The sequence below is a fragment of the Hyperoodon ampullatus genome (genome assembly GCF_949752795.1).
Source record: "Hyperoodon ampullatus genome assembly, chromosome: 3".
Taxonomy (NCBI): Eukaryota; Metazoa; Chordata; class Mammalia; order Artiodactyla; family Ziphiidae; genus Hyperoodon; species Hyperoodon ampullatus.
Window position 1 is genome coordinate 130672326 of NC_136916.1, and position 13831 is coordinate 130686156.

At 43.5% G+C, this 13831-nt stretch overlaps 1 protein-coding gene across 24 annotated transcripts in view; it reads right to left on the reverse strand.

Annotated features, from left to right (window-relative positions):
- The window catches only part of TRIM9 (tripartite motif containing 9), a gene marked incomplete at both ends in the record, with an annotated part of 101401 nt that overhangs the window by 38036 nt on the left and 49534 nt on the right, over positions 1-13831 (reverse strand). For 20 of the 24 annotated variants that reach the window (XM_079699430.1, XM_079699444.1, XM_079699443.1 and 17 more), the window contains 2 exons: positions 6418-6540; positions 8901-8996. The exons of 3 other annotated variants lie outside the window; for them this stretch is intronic. In XM_079699430.1, coding sequence (XP_079555556.1) covers positions 6418-6540; positions 8901-8996 — 219 coding nt within the window. The remainder of the gene's footprint in view (positions 1-6417; positions 6541-8900; positions 8997-13831) is intronic. One more of the 24 variants, XM_079699435.1, reaches the window with a different exon arrangement.

The following is a 13831-nucleotide window of genomic DNA, read 5'->3' on the forward strand; positions in this document are numbered from 1 at the left end:
GAGAACAGACTGCTGTGCCCCTTTGAATGCTTAGACTTTTTTAGTGTCAGAGAGTAACCCATGAGAGCTTATACAGTACAAATGTGAAAATTTATTCTGCCTATCCACAACTACATTTTCCCGCCACATCTCGAACAGGCCAATCTCTCGCCACTCAGCTCAGGTGATACAAAGAGCAGCAAGAACTGAGGTTAATTAAGGGGAATTTCATTATTTTATCCAATATTGACCTTGACACCTTTCCTCCACCTCCATTCACCTCTCCATCTTACATGTAGCTCTTTAAAAATTGTTCTTTAAATCTTCTTTTTAATAAATACTTTTTCTCATAGTATTCTCTCTCATCATGGGGTCTGGAGGGATAACACTAATGAATTTTTAGTCTAAGTAAATACTAACATTCTCTCTCTCATATTTCAAGATATTCTTTCTTAAATAGAATCTATACATTTCCATCACCATTTAAAACAATTTCCTCTAAGTATAATGCAATTCTTTTTTTTTTTTTTCTGCCTAAGATACAAGTACTTTCAAGGTACAGTCTTGAAGAATTTATTCTTCACAGGTCCCTTTGGTCAGTGGGGATAGTTTTTTCTATGTGTCCCATAATGTCCTGAAGCAAGATGCCCAACTGATACTTAGAATTAACTCATTGGTGAGTTACAGGTGAAGTACTTTGACCATTAGATTCATCTAGTAAAATAAATAATTCTCTTGATTTTCTCCTAGAGTAGAATATTATCTCCTATATTATTACATTCATTGAAACTTAGAGGCATTTAAATTAACAAAGAACATTTTTAATTTCTCACATGCCACTATTCTCCCACATGGTTTATGGAAATATGGCAGCTCTTTTCCCCATTCTCTAGATACCATCCTCTGTACTAGTGTTATTAATTTAACCACACTGGTAACTAATTATTTCAAAGACAAGTCTGAGGTTTTGAGTTTTTAATCAATAAAAGGATCATTTAGGCCTATTAAATAAATAAAACACATACCTGTTTTGAGGAAGGCTTGAGATTTTAACAGTAAAACTGTGAACTTTCTATCTCAGAAGTGTGAATGCCAATAACCTCATCAATAAACATTGAGTGGAATATCCAAAGCATGCTCTTAGTGTATAGAATACTGTATCCTTGTACAGAGAAGTTAATGAAGGAAGAAATACAAGGTATGTGGAGAGAGAGAAGCATCCTGGTGTGGTCCCACCCACACAGGAGAACATTTACAATTTATGCTGTTCTGCAATGAAAGTGATGCATCCAGTATGGTGTTTTGTAAGATGTGATATGGTGGATTATTCCATCATCTTCAAAGTGTGATTTAAGTGTCTTCTGGAGCTAAGAGTGTTACTCATATATGGGTTTAGGCAAAGGGCATTAAAGAAGTTCTGTGACTATGCTTCATTGGTGTTGCCAGAGTGGGTTGAAGGTGTTTAAAGGTATGTCCTCTAACCTTGGTGAGTTCCAACTGTGTGTGGTGGCATCCTGATGATTCCACGGGCATCTTGGGCACTCTATTCCTTACAGGCCCTCTGTGACTTTTGCTCCTACACGGTGGGAAGCAGAGGACCACAGAATTTGCCGAATGAATTCCCCATTAATGATAGGCTTGTAATCAATAATAACTGTGGTTAAATTATGAAAGTTGACCCCCAAAAGACTTCTGCTGAGGGCAAAGGTTTCAAGTGTTCCAGTGTGCCTAATTTTTCCAAATGTCTTCACTGTAATGAACTAATGGAACTCCTTGCCAGTAGTTTTATGGGAATTGAGTGGGTTATTGACTTTTTCTTTCTAGTTTGTTGCTTTTCTTTCTAGAAAAGACTGTAACAGTCAAATCCTATCTAATTATTTTTAAATTCTTTGTGAGCTTGGTCATCTTTCCTTCCCTCCTTCCTTCCTGACTACCTTCTTCCTTTTCTTCCATTCTCTCTCTCTCTCTTTCTCTCTCAACCTGAATCAAAGGATTACTTGCCTATTATGAAGCATTGGCAAAGTTGCTTAAGTAAGCCAGTAATATCCTTAGTGTAAATTTCTACTCTTAATGATATGTCCCTATAACTAATTTTTTTGCTAACATAATGGGGACATACAGGCAATACATGGTAAATAATAACAAACGTAACAATGACAATCATGATAATGAATCTAACAAAACCCAATGGTACACTTGGATTCAAAATCAAGCATTCCATAGATAACTACAGTTGGGACATGGAAGCCCTCTGTAAAAGTGAAAGCTCTATAAAACAGTAAACTTCATGATTATCCCTCAGCATTCTCACTGAGTAATGTCATTGGTATGTTAATTTACCAACCACACATGGAAATTAAAGATTAGATTTTCTCAGAATATATTTGAATAGCTATAACTATTTTTTTTCTTTCAGAGGCTCTAGAGTTGCCAGCGAACCAAGAAACCAAGAAGACACCTGTCACTTATCACCTATCATCATAGTTGTGTACTATTCAACACATGAATTCATTCTAAAATATTGGGGAGAGAACACATTTAAGATGATTGTGGAATTATTTCAAATTCTGAATGTTACATAAATAAAAATAATTCTCAGATATTTCTTTGGGCTTACCAAAAGAAAAATGACATTTGTAAAGTTGCTGAAAAAAAGCACAGATCTCATTAATGGCACATTTTAAGTGTTGTCACAAATTCCCTCTGAGGATCACAGGCAGTGAAGATATTTTAAAGCCTTACTCAGCTAAGGAAGACCTGGGAAGGATGTTAACAAAATACACAGTTCGTACAAGAAAACTGGGGACCCAGCTGACTCTGCTGATAGTGGGAATATTGCCCAAGTAGTACCAAATGTGAGTTAGTAATAGTTTTTGAAAGCTCAAAAGCACTTTTTCCCTCCAGTAGCTTTCTGACATTTGATTAGTTTACCATACCCTGAAAAGAGACATTTGGCTCCCAGGACAGCATTAACTATAATTTATATTTCAGACAGTGTTCCTAAAATATGGTCGCATCTGCATATGCCTCAAAGCCTTTTTTTCAGCTTTTAAAAATAGCTCACCAAATTTGGTGCACTATTTTGTACGATGATCAATTATACTCAAGCCGCTAAAGAATTTCCTAGGTTCAGAGACAATCACACCAGCACATAGGCTAATTTTACAATATGAGCTCTGGTATTATGGAAAATGAGTCCCTAGGAGCACTTCTTCAGTGTGCTGAGTGAGACCATATTTCCAGTCTTCCAAGGACAGCAACCATAAAGCTAATATCTTGAGTACTGTGCTAAGCGCTTTACAATGCCCTGTGAGGCGTCGACTACGTCTAGCCTTATTTTACACACAGGTGAAAGAAATGGAGCTGTAGACTTGTCCATGGTTAGAGACCTAGTAAGTGATAAAGTCTGTCCTCACATCCCGTTCTCTATGACCCAGAATCTGGGCTTCTCATCCCTCAGCTCCATCTTGCCTCAGAACCAGAACTGCTCAATCTGCTCAAGCAATCAGTGCTTTCAGAGAGGGGCATGAGTAGATTATAAAGACTGCCTTTATGCACACTTGCTTTCCAGCTCCCCTAGCCTTTTGGATGGCTCAAGAAGAGAAAGTTGCCAGGAAAACACACATATACAACTCTCCTCTTTGTCAGCAAAAAGCAGGCCCCCAAGAGAACTCTGCCAAAGGGAAGCGGAAGACCATAAGATTACCCCTGCCAGACTGTGAGTGATGGGCTAGCCAACAAAGGCAGAAAGAAGTACTGTGCTTGGCAAGCGATGTCTATAAAAGGCCAGTCTTTTCTCACAAATCTGAGGAGCAACAGAAGTGAGAAGAAAGGGAAGAGGCAGGAGGAGAAAAGCAGAGGGAGGGAGACATTCGGAGGCTGGCATCAGCAGTCACGGTGTCGACCTTGTTGGCCGTTTTCAGAAGCAGCAACATACAATCAGCTGAAAACAGCAGAGAAACAAATCACTCGAGACAGAAGACAGAGCAGCTTTGCTGCTGTGGGCCACAGCCAGCCACCTGTCTCTCGTTTCAGTAGCCCTTTGGGATCTGGGGCAGGGAACTCCACCCTGGGCAGGGTGTAATGAGGGCAGGCAGCTGCCTCTGCTCAGTGGTCCCCAAGTGCATCAGTGTGCCTGGCTGGTCAGACCACCAGCACCGATGAACTGACGCTGGACGTGGGGTCCCCGAGATGCATTTCAGCTATTCCTGTGCCATCCCCATCCGTCCCCACAGCACAGCCTATAACTGATTTCCACACAGTCCCGTCCTGCAGAGGCAGCACTAAGGAGAGGAAGACAGGGGGCTCTGCATTTTTTGATATGGATAAATGATGTTTTCTCAATCCTCGATCCCCTATCTGTCCAGATTGCTGCCCTTACATCTCTCCTGTATAGAAAACCCGGAGATGCCACTGTCGTCTAACACAGATGACTTAACACAAACTGTTCCCAGTGTTCTGTTTAAAGATGCCAGGAAAGTGTCCGCAATGTTTCACAGAAGAGACGTCCGTTAAGGAAAAAGTTAAAATTTTATGGCTACATATTAAAACGGCTGGTCCACTATTAGAGGGAAAATCCCAGCTGTCCAGCTCATTACCCGAAGACAGCTGTCGTTTTATTTTAGATACTCTATTACTCTATGTGGTTCAAATGACATTTTAAGTTCCACTATAACAATAAAAGTTCTGGGTTTCCGAAGGGTGATAAAAGGAAGGGTTATGGTGATAATGCTTTTAGTAGTGTTAGAGTAGGAGATGGAAACAGAAAGCACCCATCAGTCCTCATGACTAACTGGATGCAGCAAGACCAGGGTGCACTCTGCTGATCACCCTCTTCTTCCCGCACAGCTTGGCCCATCCCTGCAGGCAAGAATGCAAGTCGCCATCCACACACGCCTCCCAGACTTTGGGCTCCTCCAATGCCAGCTTTTCCATGAGGCGCTCTGTGACCCTTTTAGCTGGAAGTAAGTTTGTCCTCCTCACAACTCTAACGACATGGGCCACCTTCTCCTGGAAACTCACTTTCTACCTGTGTTGGAGTCATCTGTGGGTGTGACTGATCTCATCCACAGGACTGTAAGCCCCATAATCCTGAGTCACCTTTGTGTCCTCCTCCCCCTGCCCCTGTGCCCAGCACTCGGCTCCTAGCAGGTGTGCATTAGGTAGGTGCTGGCTGACTGGTGAACGGATTAGGTAAATCCCCGTATGCCTTCTCTCTGCATTGTACTACCAGCCAGAGGCAGTAGGGGGCCACGGTCCAGATTCTGGGTTCTGAAGCCAGGTTACCAGGACTGGAATTCTGGATCCTTGGACCAGTTCTTAATGTCATGGTGCCATGGTTTCCTCATCTCTAGAATGTGGATAATAGTAATAATGACCTTGCAGAGTTGTTGTGAGGAATAGAGGAGTTGATCCCTGGAACACAGTTTGTATAGTGCTGCCTCAAAGAAAGTATCCCCGAACGTTAACTATTGCTGTTATGAAACAGGGCTTGGTCATCAAGGATGCTCATTCTGTGTTGCTCCTGGGTAGCTACAGAATCACATTTCACAGCACTTCTAGATTTTAATTCAGATAAAAAATGGTGACTCCAGGGCTTCCCTAGTGGCGCAGTGGTTGAGAGTCCGCCTGCCAACGCAGGGGACACGGGTTTGTGCCCTGGTCTGGGAAGATCTCACATGCCACGGAGAGGCTGGGCCCGTGAGCCATGGCCGCTGAGCCTGCGCGTCCGAGCCTGTGGTCAGCAACGGGAGAGGCCACAACAGTGAGAGGCCCGCGTACCGCAAAAAAAAAAAAAAAATGGTGACTCCAGAAGAATTTTTCATTTAGGCCTAACTTATCTTGGATGAAAATGCTTATAGATTTAAACCCATTTCCCAGGTTGTTGCAGCTAAATGTATAAGATTAACATCCACATAGTACAACCTTCAGAGAACTTTCTGGGTAAAAAAGCAGCATCTTTAATACACCCACACTTGTCTCCCGCACATTTTAGGAATGACTACATATGTTACCATGAAACACACACACACAGTCCAGTGGCCCTTTACAAAAGTCAAAAGCAAAAAACTTGGTCACAGACACTAAGGGACAGGAGCCTGGAAACTGATGAGCTAGAGAAAGTGCTTATGGATTTAAAATACTGCATATTTTACTTACTTATCTTGCTTCCTGTTTATCCCTTCTGGTAGAACATAAGCCCCAGGAGGGCAGGGATTTTTACTTATTATGTCTGTACCCAGAGCAATTCCTGGTCCAGAGAAATCACTCAGTGAGTATTGGTGATGTCAAGGAGCGAGTGAGTGGTGAATAAAGGGACGTGTCTGCTCCTCTCCGGCCGGGCTACTGGCCATCCAAGGCTGTGGGTGTACATATGCCTGTCACAGTCTGGGAGCCGGGCTTGCTGGCCTTCTGCTTCCCCCGGGGCCCAGCGCTCACCTTTAGCTTGTGCTCGTGCTCCTTGTTGACACGGGCGAGCAGCTGGGCTTTCCTCCTGTTGAGGGCGTCAATAAGGGCGTCACACTGAGCTACCAGGCAGGCTTCAAACTCCACACTGTTCTCCTGCATGACAGAGCACAGCTCTCAGCCACGAGGCGCCTGGGCACCTGGGGCTGCCAGAGACAGTAGAACCCCTGTCCACTTGTGGGGTGGAAATCCCTGCTGAAGGGAAGGAAGAGGAGCCCCGTCCACAGTGCACGTTTGCTTTTTATAAATAACGGAATAAATTTTATTCCACAGTGGTAGTGTTTCATGTGAAATTTAGATTCAAAGGAATAAATGTTACTTCATACATTTATTCTTATCAGAAGGAAATCATCTCCACAGTTTGACTTATATCAAGTAAAATAAAGTTTTAGTTTGTAGAGTTGAACATGAATCCTTTTGAGGGCTGGCATGTGCCCAGCTGTGCATGGTGGAAGGTGGCATTCAGAAAGGCTGGTTGCTGGGGGAACAGGGTATTGTTGAGGCATGAGGGAGAAAGAATCATAGAATCCAGGGGGACAAAGAAGAAAGCGGATGGCAATCGTCTTCGATATTAAACAATAATCCAATGACAACAGAATAATCATGGGCAAAAGCACTTGCTCCTTTCATTAAAAAAGCAAGTCATGAGTGCATGTAGGCAGTGAAGAATAACTGGTATACGTAACAGGCATCAGCCTGCTGTAAAAATCAGATGCAAACCAACCAGTTTGTGGGGAACAGTAAGCATGTTCTAAATGGATTATAGCTTTCCCATGACCTTAAAATTGAATGTTGGATCTAAAATTTTTTATGTGATTCAAATCTGTACATGCTACAGACATTTCTTTTAAAGTTTCTGGCCGCACCCCACGGCACGTGGGATCTTAGTTCCCCAACCAGGGATTGAACCCACGCCTCCTGCATTGGAAGGCAGAGTCTTAACCACTGGACTGCGGTCTTTTAAGCAATTCTCTCCCTAAATTATAAGCATTCATTAAAGGTAACCCTTTCAATAAGTTACATATGTAATTTTGATTCTCAAACCATAATCTGGAAAACAATTGTAATTTACAGCAAATGAAAGCTGAATACTCATCACATATACAGTAATAGCACTGAAAAAATAGCAGTCAACTGAGTAAGATTTGGGGGGCTGGAAAGGAAGGAACAGCTTAGCCTATCAAATTTTAATTTATTCCCAAAGTCATCAAGAACTGTGTCTCTTAATATAAGGATCTATGGACAGGTATTAAGTCACTGTCTCAAATGCAAGGTCTTATACACGCCTGTATAAGGCGTGCATTTGTAATTGCTTCAGCAATGACTTCTACGAATGTTAAGTTTTGGTTTTCACGGCAATTGCTTTTGAGCTCTCACAGAACTCTCCTGGAAAACATCATTGAAGAGCTCTCTACATCCCAAGCAGGGTAATATTGGGAGGGAGGGGGCAGCTGTCTTCATACAGGCTCTGATTTAAAGCAGAAAGAAAGCTTTGCTCTGATGAAGAGGTGAGGTGTAGCGGCAAGCCTGGGGCTGCACACTTTATGCCAGCAAAAGCAAAGAAAGGACCAACTGATAAACTCTACTGTTTGGAAAACAGAAGGAAGTGTACAACTGTTAGGTTGTTAGGGAATCAAAGGTTTTACCATGAGCCTGCATGCCAACTGAAGGCAAAGAAATCAGTGTGAGATGCTCTGGAAGCCAGGCTTACATTTAAAAAGCCATTTCTGCCTTGACACAGGTTAAATATTAACTCAGAAAGCCAATCTACTGGAGGCCAGAGCTAAGGTTATTTCTGTGAGGCAAACCTCAAAACATAAGAACAGTAAACAGTGAAGAAGGTCATTATTTTAGCATCTCATGCAATTTCTGGCTTCTCCCCTTCAGCTATAGTAGAGAGCTCACAAGCTCTCAAATGTCAGCTGATCTGTTGGTCACTGTGCAAATTATAGTTGCCAGGGAATCACGGTTGAAAAACATTTGAGTATCTAAGTAGAGGAGAAGCATTATTATGGGATAGGAAGGAAGGAAAGAAGGAAGAAAAAAAATGTGACCTGTTTGCTACTGTTAGATAGATATAATGATTGCAAGGTGCTTTGGGAACATATAGAATTTAAAAAACTCAACAATAATGACTGCATTCACAAAGAAATAGGTATCTTTCTTTGCACAGCAGCAGAGAATTAGCAGCTCAGTGTGGAAGATGGGAACCAGTTGGAAAACGGGGTTGTGTCTTTGGCCTGTTGGGGAAACGTTAACCACCTTGAGAAGGGGTATATTTGAAGTTGGCCTATATGTGTGTTCGTATGTATTAGAAGAGAAAGATCAGGAAAAAAATACATAGGAAATTTCCCACAAAACAGAAAAATAAAAGAGACAGACAACCCCTCCCCGCCCGCCCCACAGTTACATCTTAACCCGGGGGGCGTGCATTCCGCCTCCGGTGCTGCCAATACCTGGATCTGCTGGACCATGTTGCGCAGCTGCACCAGGAACTCCTTGGCTTCCTTGGCCCTGTCCGACAGCCCGTTCAGCGCCTGGGAAAGCTGGTTCTGCAGAGATGAAGAAGGAAACCATGGAGCTCTCATCACAGGAGGCAGCCACAAGGCCGCACAGGGTGGTTTTCATCCAAGACCCAGGAGCCCTGGCCCTCCTCAGATCCCTCTTGTCTGAGCTGGGTCACTGAGCCAACATCTGTACTTGGGGATGCTGGTAATAACAGCATCCCGACTCCTTCCAGAGGCCCCTGAGGACTGTCTCCTCTGAGGTGAAAACTTCTGGCCATCGCAGTCAAAGGCCCTTCCCAGCTGATATCTGCCTGGAAGTTCCTCATCTCATTAATTACTTAATTAATTTAGCAATAATTTATTTAATTTTAAATAAAAAAAACACAGTGAGTCAGATGATCTGATACTTATCAATATTATTTAGCTCCATGTGCTACTGATCTGGGATTTTAGGGCAGAAAGAATGAAGAGAGTTAAGAACAGGATGAGGGAAGAAAGTGTGAGAGCCTGTGCCATGCTCTGGGGTCACTTAAATGTAACGACAGATACAGAGGGCAGGATGATGTTCTTCCTCATCAGCCTCTTCGTTCTTCTCTCAAGTCCAGCCCTGTTGCCCCAGCTCCTCTCCACACTAGCCTCCTAAAGCAAGGTGCACTCTCTTCTGACTTTCCACACCACCCCGTCCACATGTGGATGCAGTTCTGCTAGGGGGGCCAGGTGTCCAGGTAAGTACTTTCTGCTGGGGGTTGGCACTTGGTCTCTGGAAGGATGCCCTGAATTCGTTACCGGTTTCCTGAGCCTAAATAATAGCGGTTCTGAAACATCCTCCACACGGGCTCCCAATCTCTGTTGCTGATTGACAAGACCTAAGTGGAAGTTGGATGGGGGCTGGAGGGGTCTGAGAAAGATTCTGCTTTTCTGCTAACATGGGACCACTGTGGTTGGTGCAACCTTTTCCCTTTTGCTGCTGACTTTATGGCAGATGCCTTGTGACTCTCAAGAAGAGAAGGCCAACGTGGTAAGGGAGGACGGTGAAAGGAGAAAGTGCCTGGGTTCCAATGGCATCTTTGAGCATCTGAACCAACACGTGAAGTCTCCTACCACCAAACTTCTTGTTTTGGTGGGGGGAAAATTACCTCCGAGTTTAATCCCTGTACTGGAGTTTACCATTACTTGCAGCCATTACCACTGTACTTGGTACAAAATTCCTGCTCCTGGCAGACTGGGCAAGTCCTTCCATCCCTCCTGTAAATTACAGAGACACGCTGCCTTTCCCCACAACACCTTCTTTGGACACTAAAGCCCTTTCTCCTCCTTGCCAACACAGTGCCTCATCCACTCTGTCCTTTCAGTTAAAGGGCAGAATCTTAAAATTATATCTCTTGGCCCTATGGATGTTTTTCACTTATATTTACATTATTAAATACCCAGTCAGGCACTGAATCTCTTTAAAAGTGTGCATGCCACAGGCTTGGTGCAAACACTGTGGGGAGGCGTCAGAGCACAGACTTTGGAAGGGTTCAGATTCTGGCTCTGTCCCTTCCTAAACGTGACCTTGAGAAAGTGACCTCTGCCTGAGTTACTCCAATGGAAAAAGTGGGAATAATAATATTTTGTAGTTGGGTTATTGTGAAGGCTTAAGGCATTCTTCAGCCTGAAGGCTCCTGCTAATAAAGGACAGTGGTCAGGGGAACTATTCCAAATTCTTAAATGCTGTCAGTTTACCAGCTGTTCATATCTTACACATAGTTTTACCTCATCCATAAATGAGAAGAACACTATGATTCTTGGGTGCTGTGGGCATCGCATGAGATACTGTATCTAAAGTCCAGAACCCTGCTGGCACATGGTGCATGCTAATAAATGTCGGCTGTTATTAACTCTTACTCACCTCTTCCTTCCTGCCCACAAACACCTGTGAACTGACTGGGGTGGGATTCACAGGGCAGGTTCCTGGCACAGGATCTTTTGGAGGATACCCTTCATCACTTGTACTTTGATCGAGGTACTCAAACTCTGGGAGTCTAAACCGATGCAGCCCAGGAAGAAAAAGTAAGAAGTGAGCCTACAGTTAGTTGCTGAAAGGGCTACTCAATGATTTATTACTGGGTCCCAGCAGCACTATAACTTGGGGTAAAAGTTTTCTCAAGAACTTTTTCAGGAGCCCAGGGGATGAAGAAGGTAAAGAGAGTCTTATTTGGAAGAGTGAGCAATAGAATGAGAATCATATTCTAAAGGAAAAAGTTTGTTCTTGTGACTTTAGAACTCATATTCTCTCTTCTTCTAAATGAGTCAGAGTTTGCTGGGCTACCACAGTTTTCTTCCCCCTTTTACTGTAACCCATGCCTTAGTAACCACATTTGGAGGTTTGAGTAGAGAAGTCAAATTCATTCAGCTGCACAGAACTGGAGCTACCTGATTTCTTACAGCCTTGCAACTAAATGTGTGTGTATAATGTAAGTCAGACCTGACGCCCAATAAGAATTGTTGACCAGGTGCTGCTATATACTTAGAAGAAAATTATACTATAGTAGAAAAAGAGTGCTGGCCCCAACCATTCCCTGGATTTTATACAGTAAAGCAGTACATAAACTGCAAAACTCAATTTATTTGCAGATTTCCTCCCTTTGTGTCTATGTTCAGGCCTTCTACCTGGCTAATGATTGTTCTGGTATTTGATAAACAACTGCATTATAAGATAAAGATCTAGAAACCTTTCTCTTAAGATTTGCCACCTTGTGGAAACAAAGCAGGAGACAATGAAAAATCCTGGAAACTATCTATCACTAGACAATGCTCTTCTTGTAAGGATTTATATGTGCATTGCTTTTATAGGACAGTCTTTTGATTACATTTATAAGCCACATCTGATGTAGAAGAACATTATTTTTGATTGATTTTATTTCCCAAAAGCATTTAAATTCCTGCTCTATGCTAACAGAGATGTTCTGTATTCAGGACCACAGAGCAGCCCTGTAAATTTACACCACAACACTGAAGATGAAAATATGTAGCATCTGTGGCTGTACCTGAGGCCATCAGAAGCTGTTTATAATGCCTAAGCAATGACATCCTGATTTCTTGGATATTTGTTTTCCAATTTACTTTTGAAAAGATGTCATGATCAGAAAGTGAATGGGAGTGGGAAAATGATGTAGCCAAAGAAGCACTGACAAATTTCCAGTCCAGAGCTCAGAGAATGCTCGGAATAACCAAGATCGCCCAGAAAGATGGCAAGTTGTTTGGAGCTTGAAGGAGAGAAACAAAGAACTCCATCTCCTCCCTTCCTTCTCCCGGGCTTTTTCCCCTCCAGCTTCTACCCTGGCTGGCTCCCCTAGCCTCGCAAAGGAGTGTATGTTATAAGAGGTCAGATCTCAGTCTGGGAGCCCCTGTGGGGGATGTTTCAGAACCACTATTATTTAGGCTCAGGAAACCGGTAACGAATTCAGTGCATCCTCCCAGATACCAAGCTTTCCCAGACAGAAAGTCACGTCTTCTTTCCTTTCCCTGCCGTGAACATTATTCTTCTGTCATTTCCCCCCCTCAATTTACTACAAATACTGGATGGAGACAAATTGGAACAAATGAAAGGAAGCTTCCTGGCTGTCTGGGATCTGAAGTTATAAGCACGAGATGGGTCAAAAAGGGTCAACCAAGAATTGGTACAAAATAGGTGAGGCGGCAAATATGCAAAGGCACCTTGATGGCCCCCAAACGACCTTGCTGCCACCCTGGGCAGCTCTGACATAGTGCACCCCGCTTGGGACTGTGGCCCACGCCACCTCTTTGCCAGATACCAAGGTCACCACAAAACACAGGAGAAAAGTGAGGATCGATGCAATGCGATTCAGAAAGAACCACCCCCCGCCCCCCCCCGCCCCGGGAGAATAACAATTTTTCTGGAAGAAATACTGATTTTTGATTCTCACTACATTACTGACATTATATAATTCGAAACTAAAAACAAGAAATTCAAATGGTGTCAACATATTGGTCATTTCTTATGAGCCATGAACTCTGATGGGTGCTTTTATCAGGTGTCCTATTTAACCCGAATCACCTCCCTGCCATTTTGCAGAGGCTCAAAGGTATGGATACTCCTGAGTTAAGGTTTTACCGCTCACTGGTTCATGGAAGAGCCAGAATACAAACCCTAGTCTTATTCCAAAGCTGTGCTCTTTGCTCCAGCCTCCTGAGAAGAGAGTTCTTTCCTCACCCACAGAGGAAGAAACAAAAACAACCCATGGTGACAGTATATAAAACGAAAGAATGTGGGTTGAGAAGGGGATTATGGTTATTAGGGAATTTGATTATGCTTAACAGTCATCTTACATGTAAACCACAGCAAGGCTAGTTACCCTATGAAATGGTCAACTTTTTTCGTTCATAAAGCTTTTTTAGTGACTTTAAAAAGAACCGCTGTCAAAGAGAGGGGTCTCATGGGAGAGGGCCAGAAGCTTTAGTTTGGGGTCCAATGCTGGCTTTATCACCTACTGACCTGGTATCTCGGGCAGGGGCTGGGCTGAGTGTGGAATGAGATCAAGGAAGAGAAGAGTGAGTAGAACCTGGGGAACCTCCAAGCTGAGCTACCCAAGGGGCCTGATTCTCCTTCCAGTTAGAACTTCAGTTCCTGCCTATACCTTTCCTCCCCCCATGAAGCGCTCTTTCCTCTGGCCTCTCTGTTGGTGGGAGATCCTGGATCTATCCCAGCCCCAGCTCACGGTAGTTAGATGGGTGGGAGGCCTCAGAGGCTGGCCTGCTTGGAGCTGCCACCCTGTCTCTTACTTAACAGCAGGGCTGGGGCAGCGAACAGGCTGCAATCTACAAACTGAGTAGCTGGGCCTGGGAACTGAAACACACAGTCCAGGGGCAAGTGTGTG